Below are 17,063 nucleotides of genomic sequence, written 5' to 3' on the forward strand. Positions count from 1 at the left end.
GGATCATCTCAATCAATATGTGAGCACATGTGTAGCGTTTGTCGTAGGAGCGCTCTGATTGGAGGACCTCGTGGCAGACCCGCCTATTTCACCGCCCAACTGGTTTGTGATTGGACAGCCGAGGCTCTGCTCATGTCTCTCCATGGAGAGAACTCGTCGGACGGCCCCGCAAGTTCTGCTGGGAAATGAAGTGTGGGCTGTGCAGAAACGTAACCTATAGTTTATTCAAAGAACTACAATTCCCAAGAAAAGAGCAGAAGGGGCAACGCTTTCAGAGCACCAGATAAGAAACTCGTTTATATGGTTCAGCGGAGGATTCAACTCTGTATCTGTCAAACACAAATATGACTGAGGGAACGTAAGTATTTTGTTTAATTTCATGACTAATGTCGCAAAAAACTATTTGGTTTCAGTGTTTTTCATCAGAAATAATGACGTGAACGCGACGGGAGGTAGCCTAATTACGTACGTTAAGCTATTTGAACCGAACTAACTTCGTTTCAACAGTTGTGGAAAACAACTCGTATAAATGTGTTTTTCTTGTCAGCCAGTAGTAACATTTACTGAATATAATAAATGCTGGGAAGTAGTAAGTTTACTTGATTGCTTCCAAGTTTTTCTAATTGAACCATCTTCTGTGTATTTCAGAGGGAAATATTGTTTATAATATATAGTGTGACAGCTGCTGTTACTTTGTAGATTCAAATTTTACATACAAAACCCTATTATATAGATTTATATGATATATGTTATAGCATAAAATGCATCGTTATAGTTAAAGCAGCCCAACCAGGTACACAATTATAGCTGCTTACATGGTGATGCATCAGTTATTATAATCAAATGATATATACTGACAGGAGCCATTCTGCTACTAAATGAGTACTTTAACTTTTGATAATGTAAGTCAATTTTGATTATACTTCTGTAGTTATACTAATCAAATGCCTGTCTTAAAAGCATTTTAATCCACTGTCCTGAGAGTACAACACAAATTGTTTGACAAATAGACGTCCAGATATATACGCCCCCAAAACAGGTTTGACTATTAAAATGGTTTATGGATGTCCTACTTCCGACAATGCAATACAAGATATCAAAAACCCAAAATGAATCAACTCCTCAGTCAGATAGCTAACAATATAGGCCCATTGTAAGCTTCACAAAGGTACAGTGGTATTAGGTTGCAATATACTGCACAGTTCAAGTTATGTCTGTGAATAAAAAAGTCTTAGTGAAGTTTAAACTTATTTTGACAGAGAGGAAACGCTGCCTTTAAATATATATTTATATTTCCATCACTTGAAGACAGTTTTGTATTGTGTATCTAACATTAAAATACTTGCTGTTCTCATAGGCACCTGCGGAGGCGAGGGGGGCCGTACAAGACGGAGGCAGCCACAGACCTGAGCCGCTGGAGGCTGAGTAACGTGGAGGGCAGGCAGACCTGGTGCTATGTGGACGATCGGGACTATCGGGACACCCCCGACAGAGAGCAGACGATGCTGGAGGCCCATTCCCTAGGCTTGGACACGGTAGGCTTTTTAAAATTGGGTCAAATGTTGTTTCAAATGAAAAAATGTTTGGTTGGTGATTGTTACTTATTCCCTACATTTTACGTTGCACTGATTCATATGGACTCTCTATGAAACGTTTGAACAACATTATAAAACAGACACAATAAACCCTTTTTAGTATACAGTGAGAATAAAATGTGTGAATGATTTCAGATATAGAACTGGAGATGTCTTACATTATCATGTTATGAAATAAAAGACTTCTTAGACTTCTAATGTACGAATATAGAACAGAAACTTTAAGCTGTTTGTGTTAATGGTAATCAAGGTGGTTGGTAGACCCCTGCATTGTTTGACATGTGTCTGGTGTTCACTCATTCTCCCCACAGAGTATGTTCGTGTCTGGCTCCGAAGCCGCCCACACGGCCGTTGATGCAGCTCTGAAAGGTATGCACTTCTACAGCCAGCTCCAGGCCGAGGACGGTCACTGGGCAGGGGACTACGGCGGACCTCTCTTCCTGCTCCCAGGTAGCCCAATCATCCTCCTCTATTGTCTTATATGTGACACCCGTAATCTGCAGCCGCAATTTGTTGTCCTTCGAAGTAACGGATACATTTCATTTAAAGTTGAGATGAAAAGAAAAAGGCATTTTGAACTCTTTAATATCACATCCACAGTTATATTGTGCACCTACTCCACAATATATCCCAAACAATTTGACAAAAAAAATCCGTATTTGTATCAGCATTTCTTCTTCCTGTAAAACTAAATATGACGTGTGCATATTTAGTCTAGTGACAACCACTTTCAACCAGTAATTTCATGACGTCCATCCATCAAACAATCTGCAACTTTAAGCGACAACGGAGGTGTGTGTGTGGAGTCCTCTGTAGCTCAGTGTTGTGCTACATTGTAAGCTTGCCCACTTTTTAGTGGTCCAATCAAATGCAAAGAATTTGATTTACATTTCTCTGGTAACTGTACACGGCTCGATTATTCTGTTCTGTTGGGGAATACTCACAACACAGAAGCTAAATGAGCTCTAACTTCCCTTTTACTGGGACTTTAAAGTGTGTGTGTAGAATTTAGCCTGGTTATATAAAAAAAACAGCATTTATTGTCAAGAGACATCATTTATTTAACTTAAAGAGCATATTTTGAAGGGAAAAAAGTACCTCTATGTGTTATGTCATCACCTGGGAGGCAAGTAAGAAAAATTAATCGTGGTGATCCATTTTCTAAGTTTGATCTACATTGATTTCTCTCCTGTGTTAATGACTTAAGAACAGGTGAAAGGGGGTTTTACCGGGATAATCTTTATGTCTCTTAATTTTTTTCCACCACCTGTATAAAACAGTTTTGTCAGGATAATTTTTCAAAGTTACTTTTATTTTTCAACAGGTTGTTGTCAGGATCAAGTGTTTGTTGTTGTAATACTCATTTTGGCCATAAGAGGCTTAAGTGCACCACTACCCCATGTTTTAAATAGCATAAAAAGCACTAATCTTCCCTAACGGCAGATTTAAATGCATTTCTAGACATAGGAAAAACATGACAGTACTGTTACATTACTACTAGCACACAACGTGCACCTTCTGTTTAGAGTGCATGAGGAAAACGTACCTGGAAGAAAACATTAATGCTTTTAGTCCTGTGTAGAACATGGGTTAGTCAGTGGTGCATTTCAGCCTCTTGTGGCCGAAGTAAGTATTACAACAACAAGCACTTCAATAACAGAAACAATTGAGATCAGACGTAGAAAACGAATCACCTGAATGTTTTTGGTCTTGCTTGCCTCTCAGTGCGTCCGTACATGACAGATGATGATTAAAAAAAACAGTAAACAGAATTAGGAAATTCAGAAATGACTTTTTTTCCTGTGCTTGCGTGTCTATCTGTCACTATATTGGCGTCCATTGGTGTGTTTCAGGTCTTCTGATCACATGCCATGTGGCTAAGATCCCCCTGGCCAAAGCCTGGAAGAAAGAGATGGTGAGGTACCTGCGCTCCGTGCAGCTGCCAGATGGAGGCTGGGGTCTGTAAGTCAACTGAAGATCCACACTCGCATCACTATTGTGCTTCTACTATAAGAGGATTTCATGTCACGTAACAGGCAACGGGTTACGCTTTGCAGAGTATCGTTTCAGCGAAGGTGAATTGTCTGTCTGAAACATTGCTTACGGCAGCATCGTTGATGTTTTTTGTGTTTTTCTTCAGACATATTGAAGATAAGTCGACCGTCTTTGGCACAGCGCTGAGTTACATCTCATTAAGGATCCTGGGATTAGAGCCTGATGATCCGGATATGGTCCGAGCCAGGAACAACCTGCACAGCAAAGGTGGGAACAAATAGGTCGAAATGCTCCCTAAAGTGCCACGTCAGTTGTTGTTTCATTGTTTTATTATTATTATTATTTTTATTATTATTATTATATGTTGCTATTATTATTGTAAAATCTGCAGTGCGTTACACACATACATAATTACAGTTGGCACTAATTACTGATAATATTTTATGTTGTACAGGAGGCGCTGTGGGGATTCCCTCATGGGGTAAATTCTGGTTGGCCATCCTAAATGTCTACAGTTGGGAGGGAATGAACACACTGCTCCCAGAGATGTGGTGAGTCGTAACATCCCATTATGTCCTCTTCTGTCCATCAGTCCTGCTTTAAGTACACTGAAAAGCTTTAGCATTTCAGCTGAGGTAAGTGTAAAGTCATATAATATCATATATGCTGACTAAGATCATGTGAATGAGCCTGAGAACAAGGGCTGGGGGGGCGGGGTAAGTGGAGGCTCAGTGGAGCCATGAGTGCAAAAATATCACCGGAAGAGCCGAGTAATATCTGAATTTTATACTCGGAAGTTTGAACTTTTTTTGCTTCATGCACCACTGAGCACCTTTTATAGAAATAAACGGAGATGAAAAAACACATCAAATGTCTTCCTTGAAATATAAATGGTCTCACTGCTTTGTACAACAGAGGATTTCGTCGTCAAACATTTTGTCTTCTGCGTCGATTCAGGGATGATGGGTTTGTTTGTATCTGTTCCAGGCTGTTTCCCACTTGGATGCCGGCCCACCCCTCTACCCTGTGGTGTCACTGCCGCCAGGTGTACCTCCCCATGAGCTACTGTTATGCTGTCAGACTGGCTGCAGATGAAGACTCGCTGGTCCTCAGCCTCAGACAGGTGCTGAAACCACCTCATCCCACAAGGGCGCGTCAGAGGAGAGCCTTTGGTTTCATTCCTGGGTGTATTTTGTTGTTGCAGATAATATCTTCTGACATTATGAAGTGAGACTGTAGCCCAATACCCAAAGATGTTTGATTCACAATGAAATAAAACATAGACGAGTGCAAACTGCCGTTCTTTAGAAGCTGGAACCAGCTAATGTTTGGCATTCTTGCTCTGTAAGGGACTTGAATATTTAATCGATTAGCAAAAATTGTTGCCAATTTCTTTCCTGGTGATTTAAGTTATTAAATAATTCAATTATCAACTAATTGTATCAGCATTATTATCATTATGTGTCGGAGGATCCGGTGGTGGAATTATACTTTTCTGTGATGCACCTTTAAACTATGCAGAGCAGCCCAATGCGGTTTCTCCTTTATTTTGACAGTTTTGGACTGGAACTGGATTTGAACCACTTCTTCATTAGATAGAAGATAAACACAACATAAAACACACACACACTATATTCAGTCATTTGCATAACCAAATGTTGTGCTGCTCTTTGTTTCCCTAGGAGCTGTATGTCCAGGACTATGCCACCATTGACTGGCCCGCTCAGAGGAACAATGTGGCAGCATGTGACATGTACACACCGCACAGCACACTGCTCACCATCGCCTACAGTAAGTATGCACAACGCTCTGGGCACCATGATGATGAACCACCACCTACACAAGCATGCTGCCGTAAAACAAGCAGCACGTTTACAAGAAACGTTTTATGTAACTGAGATTCCAACACCTTTTGAGCATAAAGGCGATGACGCAGAAATTTGCACATCGCAGATTGGCAATGAGACATAATACACAGAAGAAAAACATGAGGCGTAGCCCTGGCAACAGGATGTTTTTTTGCAATGACAAAGAAAGTAGTGTTTTTCATTGGAATTTCCCTAAAAGTTGCCCTGTAAATCACTCCCCTAACCTTGTGACTGTGTTCCTGTTGCCCTGCAGTGGTGTTGAATGTGTACGAAGCCCACCACAGCACCACGCTGAGAGGAAAGGCTGTCAAAGAACTGTACGAACACATCCATGCTGACGATTGCTTCACCAAATGCATCAGCATTGGACCGGTAGTGTATACACCGATACTAAGAATACAGATGTCAAAAACAAAGAACACTGGTTAAAATAGAGTGAAGAGGTTTATGCTTGACATTTAAAAAAAACACTACTACTCCTCTCCAAAGGTTTTTAAATCCACCTATTTAAACTGACGCAGTGAAAGAAGTATAGGGTGAGAACATGAAGTGTGGGCCTTTCTCCTCAGATCTCCAAGACTATCAACATGCTGGTTCGCTGGTATGTGGACGGCCCCTCCTCTCCGGTCTTTCAGGAGCATGTGTCCAGGATCCCAGACTACCTCTGGTCAGTCGGACGGCTTATTAACAAAACAAACCAAACTTCTGTTCCCTCACTGATCAGAAATGAGCTGTCATATTTGATGTATTCCGATATATAATATGTAAACGTCTAAATTGTTCATTCCATTGAGTTGTAAGAGAATCTTAGTCAAAGATGAACTAACAATGAGTTCTCTGTGTTCCAGGTTGGGGTTGGATGGCATGAAAATGCAGGTGAGAATTTGTTCTCTGCTCCTTTTGTATGTCGAGTGTGTGACACTACACACTTGTGCAGATGCACTAGTGGTTTTCATGCTGCATCACTTTAGATCATGAGGGTTTCTCCCTCTAAAGGTTCACATTTTAGAAACGACGGAGGAGCTGAGATATCAAGAAGGAGCTCTGAGTAGAAACACTGCTTTTTACACTGAAATGAGCTGGTCATGGTGCAGAGAGGTGGAGTTAAAACCACCCTTAAAGCTAGATTAACTGTTCACCTTCCAGTTACATTCTCTTACTCCCTGGTTCCATACTTTGTATCTTGTCCTGCTGTGAGAGTTTCAGTGTTTGACCACCTTGTCCTTTTTTGTTGTTGTGCACAGGGGACCAATGGGTCTCAACTCTGGGACACTTGTTTTGCTGTACAGGCTTTCCTTGAGGTAACGCAAAAATGGCCACTCATGTTTTCAGCTTTGATTTAAATCTAAGAACAAGTGTAATGTGATCAAATTTGTTCTTTGTTGTTGGGTCTCTGGCTGCTGCATTTTATGTTAGCTGTAGTCGGTTCACCGTCTTTTTAGGCAGATCACAACCAACAGCAGATACTAGGTTTTCTGCATCAGCCTGAGGCAAAAATATTCTCTGATTTTAAGATGAGTAAAGGTGTTTTTAAGATGAGTAAAGGTGTTTTTTTATTTTCTATGTGGATGCAGTGACTCTGGAACTAAGATTATGTGGCCTATAGAAGCAGTGGTCTCAGTATTGACCCCTGTGGGACCTTTCATAGATATCAAATTGTTAAGAGACACTGAAAATTCTTTTCCCTTTACATACAGACCAGGCAAGTACTGAGCCAGAAAGTCCTAGTATCATATAGCAGTAACTGATTATAATGAGTTGTTTGTTGGGGTCTTTCAGGCAGGAGCACAAGATAACTCCAGACTATCCGAGTGCCTCCGAGACGCCCACCACTTTCTCACCATCACACAGGTACCACCAACATCCCAACCACACGGCCGTCAGTATCGAGCAGGAATAAAACATGCGTATATTGGTCGTCGAAGATGTCTGCCTTTCCTGGAACATAATGAAACTAGATGGCACTCTAAATGTGGTGTTGGAAAACTCAACAGCAATGTCTCTTTCCAGAAGGAAGCATGCATCCACTCATGGATGAGGAGCGCACAGCTAAAAGATACTGTTAGCTTCACCTGGCACCACTGAGCCAGCCAAAGGGGGGGGGGGGCTGTATCTCGTCCATGAGTAGATGCACTCTTCCTTCTGCGCAGAGATCGTTTTGACAAAGACGTTCAGCTGTGCTGAAGAGAGAGAGAGAAATGTGAACTGCTTTCTTCTGCCTGACTAGTTTTTCCTCTTTAACAGATACCTGAGAATCCTCCCGAGTACCAGAAGTACTACAGGCAGATGAACAAGGTAAAAGGAATATCACACAAGAACCACTTTTTAAATGATTGTGGGATAAAATACTCAAATGCCTTTGACATGAAAGGCAAAAACGGCAAAAAAAAAACTTTGTTTTCGTCAGGGAGGCTTCCCCTTCAGTACCCGGGACTGTGGTTGGATCGTGGCTGACTGCACAGCGGAGGGCCTGAAGTCAGTGATGCTGCTGCAGGAGCTTTGTCCCTCAATCGGCCAGCCTGTCACCTCAGAGCGCCTGTATGATGCCGTCAATGTGGTGGGGCCGCAGTGAACACATGACTGGAAGAGACCTTTTTATGAAGATTCATACTCTCCTGGGTTTAAGTCTTTACTTACCTTCTCCTTGTAGTTGCTGAGCATGAGGAACTGTGACGGTGGATTTGCCACATATGAGACCAAGAGAGGAGGGAGACTCCTGGAGCTGCTCAACCCCTCCGAGGTGTTCGGTAGGTCTGTTAGTGTCAGCATCCATTCAGTGCACTTCAATTCAGTCTTAACGTTAACACTACTTTCAATCTGCAGTATGTTATTAGACAACATTGTGGAGATAGAGGTATTATTAGATCCATTATAATCATTGGATATAATTATAAGTCCATGGCTAACAATTATCAAAAAGGGCGGGACATAAAGGTCACTGAATTGACTGAGAATCCCAGAAATGTTCATGCAATAATTACAGCATGATGCAAGTTGGTGCATAAGGCATGCAGTCCTTGTAAAGGAGCTCGGTTCACTGCTCAGTTTCCCCTTTATAGTTTTCTGTTCTTCTTTTTCTTGGAGGGGGAGGAGGGTCTTTACAGTACAGGGGGTCCCAGGACAGAGAATGTCAGATTTTATGTTATATAGAGATTATAAAGCTGTCTGAGGCATATTTTTGATTTGTGATATTGGACTATACAAGTAATATTGAATTGAATCAAATTGATGCTCTCGCTGCCATGACTGCCTGTGTTACTCAACCTGCAAATATGCAGATGTGAAAAAGGGAAACAAAGAATAAGCCAAATATAAACTTGACATTTCTGTGTCCTTTTACAACATTCAAAGGCTGGAAAATGTTTTCCATTACACTCTGGACATGTTGCAATATCGTTGTCTTTTCAATATCAAAGGTCAATAAGATGGTCATGTTTCTCTATTTAAAAAGAGGATGTGGTGTGTGTTGTGAAATGTGATGTTTATGAGTATCTCTCTCTCTGTCGCTGTCTCTGTCTCTCTGTCTTTGTCTCTGTCTCTCTCTGTCGCTCTCTCTCTGTCACTCTCTCTCACTCTCTCAGGTGACATCATGATAGATTATACCTATGTGGAGTGTACCTCAGCAGTAATGCAGGCTCTGAAGCACTTCCATAAGGCCTACCCTGAACACCGTGCTGAGGAGATAAGGTATACTACACACATATATGTAAGAACAGAAATGATGGCAGAGAGATCCACAAAAAGAAAGAAAAAAAGCATTGACCCACATTCTTACCTGAATCATTTCTCAGTTCTCTATGAATTTTAGAAGGAAGGAGGCAGAGGTTTTCTGTTCATGTGTTTTTATTTTTCACTTTCAGGTCCACTCTAAGAGAAGGACTGGAGTACTGCAGGAAGGTGCAGAAGCCTGACGGATCCTGGGAAGGGTGAGAACACGCTTGCTATTTCACAACCTGATACCCTCCCTGGTGGACCGGTCGTGATTAATATCAAATAATCCGCGTGTGCTCATGCTCAGGTCCTGGGGAGTGTGCTTCACGTATGGAATATGGTTTGGCCTTGAAGCCTTTGCTTGTATGGGTCACGTCTACAAGGATGGGTAAGAGTTCCGAACACGGATCAATGAAGTTTCACTTTGAACCATGAACATCGCTTTTGACTCACAACAGTTCAAGGGGGACGTCCATGAACTCCGAGCCTACGTGCATAATGACACTGCCGTGCCTCTTGTTTCCAGGGATGTGTGCGACGAGGTGCAGAGAGCCTGCCAGTTCCTGCTGGACCGGCAGATGCCGGACGGAGGCTGGGGGGGAGGACTTTGAGTCTTGCGAGCAGCGGCGCTACGTCCAGAGCAGCAGCGCTCAGATCCACAACACCTGCTGGGCTTTGTTAGGCCTCATGGCTGTCAGGTAAAGCAGGGCTCAACTCAAAAGGCTCGGTGTTTATGCTGGACCACAATGCAACTGGGTGTAATGGGATCAGGTTTGGCAAATTTTCATTGGCTTCGGGTTGTTCCAGGCCAGAGTAAAGCTCTACTGTTGATATTATTTGTGTATTTACATTATTATTATGTATTTGTCTTCGCCAGTTTATTCAACCTGGCTACAAAAGACACTTGTTGACAGTGAATTGGATCCAATCAAATTGAATTGAACCAAAATCCAAGCAAAATAAATGAAATTGAAATCTCTTGTTTGTACCAGGCATCCTGACAGGCGGGCCATTGAGAGAGGAGTGCAGCTGCTGATTGACAGCCAGCTGCCCAACGGAGACTGGCCACAGGTGATTCCCATAGATCGTATTAATCACATGTCCCATACTCAAATTACACTGAGCTCCCTCCGCCGATATTACAACTAATAGGAAATGAATCCAATGACAGTATGAAATGTTATGTGGAGCTTTGATATCGGCTGTTGTGTCCTTCCCCTCCTCAGGAGAATATTGCGGGTGTGTTCAACAAGAGCTGTGCGATCAGCTACACCTCCTACAGAAATGTCTTCACGGTCTGGACCCTCGGTCGCTTCTCAACGCTTTACCCCAGCAGTCCATCGGCTGGGAAGGTCAAGCTGTGAAGACTTTTAAAGGGTTCATCAGACTATGTGCTAGGATATGAGAACTCAATGTCTTCAACAGAAGCAAAATACAACATGTCAATGGAACGTGTATCTTTTTTTTGTGGGTGGCACACGAACTGTCTTATGGGAGGGATGAGTGTTGAAATGCAGTTTCGAGTTGCGCACAATTTCTTTGCGTTTGAATTTTTGAACACTTCAGCTGTGTTTCCAGAGTCGGATCCATCAGATAAAGTCACGCATTCCATTCTTCGAATTACTTTCTGTGTTGACATTCCAGGACGGCTCATCCATCAGAGCTACTCCCTCAAAACATCTTGTGCTAACGTGCTGCTATCCAAGACGTCCAGTTCATGTGCTCTGGTTCATTAAGTGTACTAAAACATTTATCTCCGTGTTGCCTCATATCCTTGCCCCTTCGCTACCATTTGCATTTAGGATCAATCATATTTCTGTGCTATTATCTTGACTGGATGTATCTCCAATGAATGTACTTGTACTTGCTTCACATTGGTTTGTGCTCAGCTAAGTATCAATCACAGAGCACGTACTGTGTGGAAATGTGCTCTATTAAAAACAATAAAACTCAATACATGTTCCTGATCAATCAGGATTTTTTTATTGTATTGATAAGACCAAACGGAGACCTTCACAGTAGGAACATGTTGACTTATTTTTGACACATCCAGTATATGAACAGCCATGTCCCATGATGTTTGAACCTTTATGCAACATGAGGAAGTTGGCAGAGCAGATGCATTTTTTCAGCAATGCCTTGCGCTGCCTCGGTATTTGTTCTCCTACGAGCTTGAGCGTACAGTCCAGCAGACGCTACAGTGGAAGTGGCAGCGGGGTTTCAAAAGGTGCAAACTCTGTAGATTGTGATTCAGTCACACTGCAAGCACATATAGCAAGTCACAGTATATACAGGTGCTGGTCATATAATTAGAATATCAAAAAGTTGATTTATTTCACTAATTCCATTCAAAAAGTGAAACTTGTCTATTCATTCATTACACACAGACTGATATATTTCAAATGTTTATTTCTTTTAATTTTGATGATTATAACTGACAACTAAGGAAAATCCTCATCTCAGAAAATTAGAATATTACTTAAGACCAATACAAAAAGGATTTTTAGAAATCTTGGCCAACTGAAAAGTATGAGCATGTACAGCACTCAATACTTAGTTGGGGCTCCTTTTGCCTGAATTACTGCAGCAATGCGGCGTGGCATGGAGTCGATCAGTCTGTGGCACTGCTCAGGTGTTATGAGAGCCCAGGTTGCAATGATAGTGGCCTTCAGCTCTTCTGCATTGTTGGGTCTGGCATTTCGCATCATCCTCTTCACAATACCCCATAGATTTTCTATGGGGTTAAGGTCAGGCGAGTTTGCTGGCCAATTACGAACAGCGATACCATGGTCCTTAAACCAGGTACTGGTTGCTTTGGCACTGTGTGCAGGTGCCAAGTCCTGTTGGAAAATGAAATCTGCATCTCCATAAAGTTGGTCAGCAGCAGGAAGCATGAAGTGCTCTAAAACTTCCTGGTATACGGCTGCGTTGACCTTGGACCTCAGAAAACACAGTGGACCAACACCAGCAGATGACATGGCACCCCAAACCATCACTGACTGTGGAAACTTTACACTGGACCTCAAGCAACGTGGATTGTGTGTCTCTCCTCTCTTCCTCCAGACTCTGGGACCCTGATTTCCAAAGGAAATGCAAAATTTACTTTCATCAGAGAACGTAACTTTGGACCACTCAGCAGCAGTCCAGTCCTTTTTGTCTTTAGCCCAGGCGAGACGCTTCTGACGCTGTCTGTTGTTCAAGAGTGGCTTGACACAAGGAATGCGACAGCTGAAACCCATGTCTTGCATACGTCTGTGCGTAGTGGTTCTTGAAGCACTGACTCCAGCTGCAGTCCACTCTTTCTGAATCTCCCCCAGATTTTTGAATCGGTTTTGTTTCACAATCCTCTCCAGGGTGCGGTTATACCTATTGCTTGTACACTTTTTTCTACCACATCTTTTCCTTCCCTTCACCTCTCTATTAATGTGCTTGGACACAGAGCTCTGTGAACAGCCAGCCTCTTTTGCAATGACCTTTTGTGTCTTGCCCTCCTTGTGCAAGGTGTCAATGGTCGTCTTTTGGACAACTGTCAAGTCAGCAGTCTTCCCCATGATTGTGTAGCCTACAGAACTAGACTGAGAGACCATTTAAAGGCCTTTGCAGGTGTTTTGAGTTAATTAGCTGATTAGAGTGTGGCACCAGGTCTCTTCAATATTGAACCTTTTCACAATATTCTAATTTTCTGAGATACTGAATTTGGGATTTTCCTTAGTTGTCAGTTATAATCATCAAAATTAAAAGAAATAAACATTTGAAATATATCAGTCTGTGTGTAATGAATGAATATAATAGACAAGTTTCACTTTTTGAATGGAATTAGTGAAATAAATCAACTTTTTGATGATATTCTAATTATATGACCAGCACCTGTATATATATAGTATATAGGGCTTGGCCATTCATTTTACCCTGATGTATACGATGGAGAACCAATAAGTTACAAAAGCTCCAGATCTTTGCCCTTTGTACACTATTGCTATCTCTGGCACACCTGATTTGTTAAAGTGGAGGTACAGGTGTGGTCGTGAGGAATGTTTTGAGAGAGTTTGTTTATTTTCGTAGCCGAGGTGAATCACAGGACAAGACTTTGCAACTGGTTAAGCCAGCACCATCTACTCTTTGGTAAGTCTTAAGCGTGACCAGATGCAGATCAGAAAGCTGGTTTTGTATTTACCTCCCCCACCTTTCTCACATGTCCTCTTCAGTATGACGCATCTGTTTCTTATCGCGGTATAAATCAGGGGATTTCCCAAAGTTTGATACTTGAATGAAAGAATGACTAACTTTCTCCAGGCCTTTTAAGGCAAGGATGTTCCCGTTGAAGAAGGAGGAGGGGGGGGAGGGGGGTGAATTCTTCTTACAACAAAAGTTCAAATTTAATTTCAAGGTAATATATATATATACATATATTCAAATATTCCTGTGGATGTAAAAAGAACATCAGTTGTTAGATTGTTCTTTAAACAATTCAGATGTCTACTCGACTCAAAAACCAGAACTTGAGACTTGACTCCCTAAAGACTTGACCTACTAGTTGACCTCCTCAAGTCTTAACCTGAGACTTGAGATGTGACTCCGAAAAGACTTGCCTTAAGATGCTTGACGTGTGAGACTGCTTTAAGACTCGACTAAACCTGAGACTTTACTGCCTAAAGAGAGACTTGATTTAAGACGCTTGACATGTGAACCTGCTTTAAGACTCAACTGAGACTTTACTCCCTAAAGACTTGACTTGAGTCTGAAGGCTTGAGTTCTTAGAGTAATACTTCACCCACAACATGTTCATTTCTATATCAATTACTCACCCTGTGTTACCTTGAATTGCCTGTCTCTTCAGTGAACGAAGAAGTCAGAATACTGACTTTAAACTCAGATTTTTGAATTTAAACTAAAAAAATCTGTCTTTAAACTTAGAATTCAGACTTGAATCTCAGAATTTGTATTTTATCATCAGAGTTCTAACTTTAATCTCAGAATTCTGACTTTGAACTAAAATACATTGAAATGTTTCACATTCCTTTTCGGTAATCAAGCGACTTGCGTGTTGGCACGCAAAGTGAACAGACAGTTCAAACTAAAAGTCTATCATCACTCTTCAGAGGAGTTTTCTCTCCTGATAATATCACACTGCTTCGCTACGAGAAGAATGTTCCAAACAAGCATGCTTGGCAAATACGCTGTGCAGAGGACAAAATAACTCAAAAATAGCACATTGGGTGACATGATGTGTGTTTGTGTGTGTGTGTGTGTGTGAGAGACACGTCCCTAGCTGTAGTTATCTCATTATGTTCACAACACCAGTATGAGATTTACAAATAACATCTAATTGCTATTTCAACACATATGCAATATTCCTATGGTGTACGTATAGCTACATGTACTTATGATACAGATTATACACACACATATCGTACCCTCATAATGCAAATATTTTCTGATAAGAGGGAAGGCGGTGCCCTGACCTGATGGACTGCTTCACGTTCAGGTGTGGCTTCACATAAAAGGAGCAGCAGGTAACAGCTGTGTCTGCGGATCTGCTGTCCAGCACACAGTAAGTTCACCTCTAACACTTTGCTGATATATATATATATATATATATATATATATATATATATATATATATGTGTATATATATATATGTGTATATATATATATATATATATATATATATATATATATGTATATATATATATGTATATATGTATATATGCAGACGGTGTTGCTTTTGGCATCATTTTTAATTGTTGCACATATCAACCCTTAACAGGCCTTACAGTTGCATTTGCTATTACTTTTGAATCTTTTGTAAACCTGTTTTTTTATTTATCATTTGAAGATACATTTAATTGCCTGCAGGGGATCTTTGGGAGATGTCTGGACGAGGTAAATAACAATTGCCTTTGGTTCATTCTCTCCTCTTTCTTCTAAATGTATTGAATGTACAGTATATTACATACCTGACATTCCCATTTACTAGATGTAGATTTTTGACAAATTACAGAGGGGAGCTGTCATCGAGGAGGCCATGGTGGCCACGGAGATGGAGATGGCCAGGGGCATGGACACGGGCATGGCCACGGCCACGGGCACGGGCACGGCCACGGCCACGGGCACCGCCACGGCCACGGGCACGGCCACGGCCATGGCCACGGGCACGGACACGGACAAGGACATGGACATGGACATGGGCCAGGGAAAAATTGCAAGCGCAGGCACAAGGGAGGTCACAAGCATAGCAAGTGTCACAAGAAGGGAAAGGACTGTCACGGGGTAAGACTCAGCAGTGCAGTGTTCAGTTAATTTACAATAAAATGCGGATTTTGCTCAGAATTCATTGAAAGATGTTTTTTTTATTATTATTGCCATTAAAACCCATTAACAGGCAATTAACATTACAAAACATAATCACCTTGAGACTGGGCTTCACTTGACATACTGTACATGCACATTTAGATTGAACAATCGTGGGAGGATGTTGCTTCATCCAATTAGAAGTTATTATTTTCCCATCAACAACACATGCAGTATAATAACACCGTCCTGTGGTAAAGCAGTGTTCAGGTGATACTTCTAATAGGAACAATAGTCTGTCCACTTCTTTTCTCCATTTGTTCTTTGACGTTTTGCCAAAATGGCTGTCAGTGGGACCGAAAGACCCTAATTTAACCTTCTAGTCATGTTCTTTCCATAGCTGCCTCCCAAACTCCTGTGACGTCTAACAAATGTTTTCCCAGGCTCCAGTTCCAATTGTCCGTTCATATGTAGAGTGTTATCTGATATGAATATGGGGTATTTCGTTTTTTTCTGTATTTTTTTCTGTTCTGTATTGTTCAGATGTATAAAATTAGTTTCTATATTGATTCATACTCTTAGAATATTATCCCAGTCTGTATTTTTTTGTGATATAGTGTCAAATGTGTAGTTATCTATTTAGGCTACTCGAGGGTAAGGAAAGCTTGTCAATGAAATGTTTTTATTTTTGAAGGGATATTTTTCTCAGGGTTAGGACAGGGAGTACAACTGAACACCACTTCACTTTCACACAGTTACACACATTCACACCTGTATGCTACTTGGGGAGTCTTCCCAGGGAAGTGAACCCATTAACCTTGGGAGACACAATTGCTCTCTGCTCCAAAACTGAAGATTGATGAGCAAGAGACAAACACTTTTGTCGATGACTGAATGATAAGCTGTGTTCGCTGACTGAATTATTACATTTTTTCCTTTTCTTTCTTGTATGTTTGTCGCTGCTGTAGTATTCCAGCAGCTCCTGCAGCAGCAGCAGCAGCAGCAGCAGCAGCAGCAGCAGTGATTCTGACTAGATGACGATTCCTGGCTCGGAAAAGAGGCGAGACAAGTTACCACCTGCAAACCTTTGCCAAGAATTACGAATGAAATGAAAAGGTTCTTTGCAACTCAAAAGCATGTCCTGACAAATTATGTCAAAACTGACTGTTGCATCACTGGTTGCATGACTTTGTGCCAAATATAAGATAATAAAGTTTAGAATTAAAACAGAGATGATTCTTTCTACACCGCTTCAGTTGTTCTTGATTCTGTCTGGTGGGACGTTTCAGTTTTCTTTCGAGTATCTTTTAAGTCAAGTCAATTTTATCTATACAGCTCAATATCACAAATATCCCTCACAATCTGTACAGCATACAACAGCCTCTATCCTTAGACCCCTTCAAATGATTCGGATGGAGTTTGTGAAACAATGAAACTATCCTGAGGGAAGCCCAGGGTGTTCGTTGGTGACACCAACATATAAACGGTTATGTCATAAATAGGAACACAATCTCAAAATGTTTCCGCACCACAAAAAATAAATCGGTGGGAGTTTAGGCTCAGCCCCTGATGACGGCCATTGCCACTGTTTCAGGCGGGGCTT

General features: G+C 41.5%; 2 protein-coding genes across 2 annotated transcripts; both read left to right on the forward strand.

The window, feature by feature from the left end:
• The first annotated feature begins 33 nt into the window (after window positions 1-33).
• On the forward strand, window positions 34-11,123 carry lss (lanosterol synthase (2,3-oxidosqualene-lanosterol cyclase)). The gene is given in 23 exon segments (XM_031874985.1): window positions 34-358; window positions 1,358-1,535; window positions 1,907-2,045; window positions 3,449-3,557; window positions 3,736-3,857; window positions 4,045-4,141; window positions 4,578-4,713; window positions 5,273-5,381; window positions 5,712-5,830; window positions 6,028-6,125; window positions 6,307-6,334; window positions 6,703-6,759; window positions 7,238-7,309; window positions 7,703-7,753; window positions 7,866-8,015; window positions 8,109-8,205; window positions 9,040-9,145; window positions 9,319-9,384; window positions 9,477-9,557; window positions 9,696-9,765; window positions 9,767-9,867; window positions 10,162-10,240; window positions 10,396-11,123. Coding segments are annotated over 23 exon segments (2,217 nt in total). The 5' UTR covers window positions 34-344; the 3' UTR covers window positions 10,534-11,123.
• A 3,563-nt stretch (window positions 11,124-14,686) lies between these two features.
• Window positions 14,687-16,691, forward strand: LOC116398631 (period circadian protein-like). The gene is made up of 4 exons (XM_031875101.1): window positions 14,687-14,720; window positions 15,006-15,052; window positions 15,171-15,439; window positions 16,429-16,691. Exons 3-4 carry the CDS (start codon window positions 15,195-15,197, stop codon window positions 16,496-16,498), a joined length of 315 nt encoding a protein of 104 aa, XP_031730961.1. The 5' UTR covers window positions 14,687-14,720; window positions 15,006-15,052; window positions 15,171-15,194; the 3' UTR covers window positions 16,499-16,691.
• Window positions 16,692-17,063: the final 372 nt, after the last annotated feature.

This window comes from Anarrhichthys ocellatus, unplaced genomic scaffold, assembly GCF_004355925.1.
Source record: "Anarrhichthys ocellatus isolate YVR2014 unplaced genomic scaffold, GSC_Weel_1.0 scaffold86, whole genome shotgun sequence".
In the NCBI taxonomy this organism is placed as follows: domain Eukaryota; kingdom Metazoa; phylum Chordata; class Actinopteri; order Perciformes; family Anarhichadidae; genus Anarrhichthys; species Anarrhichthys ocellatus.

Bases quoted from the DNA above. Each gene is read 5' to 3' on its own strand.
- LOC116398631 (XM_031875101.1), top strand. From the start codon at position 15,195: ATGGTGGCCACGGAGATGGAGATGGCCAGGGGCATGGACACGGGCATG. The intron at 15,440-16,428 runs GTAAGACTCAGC...TCGCTGCTGTAG, and splicing joins AGGGAAAGGACTGTCACGGG to TATTCCAGCAGCTCCTGCAG.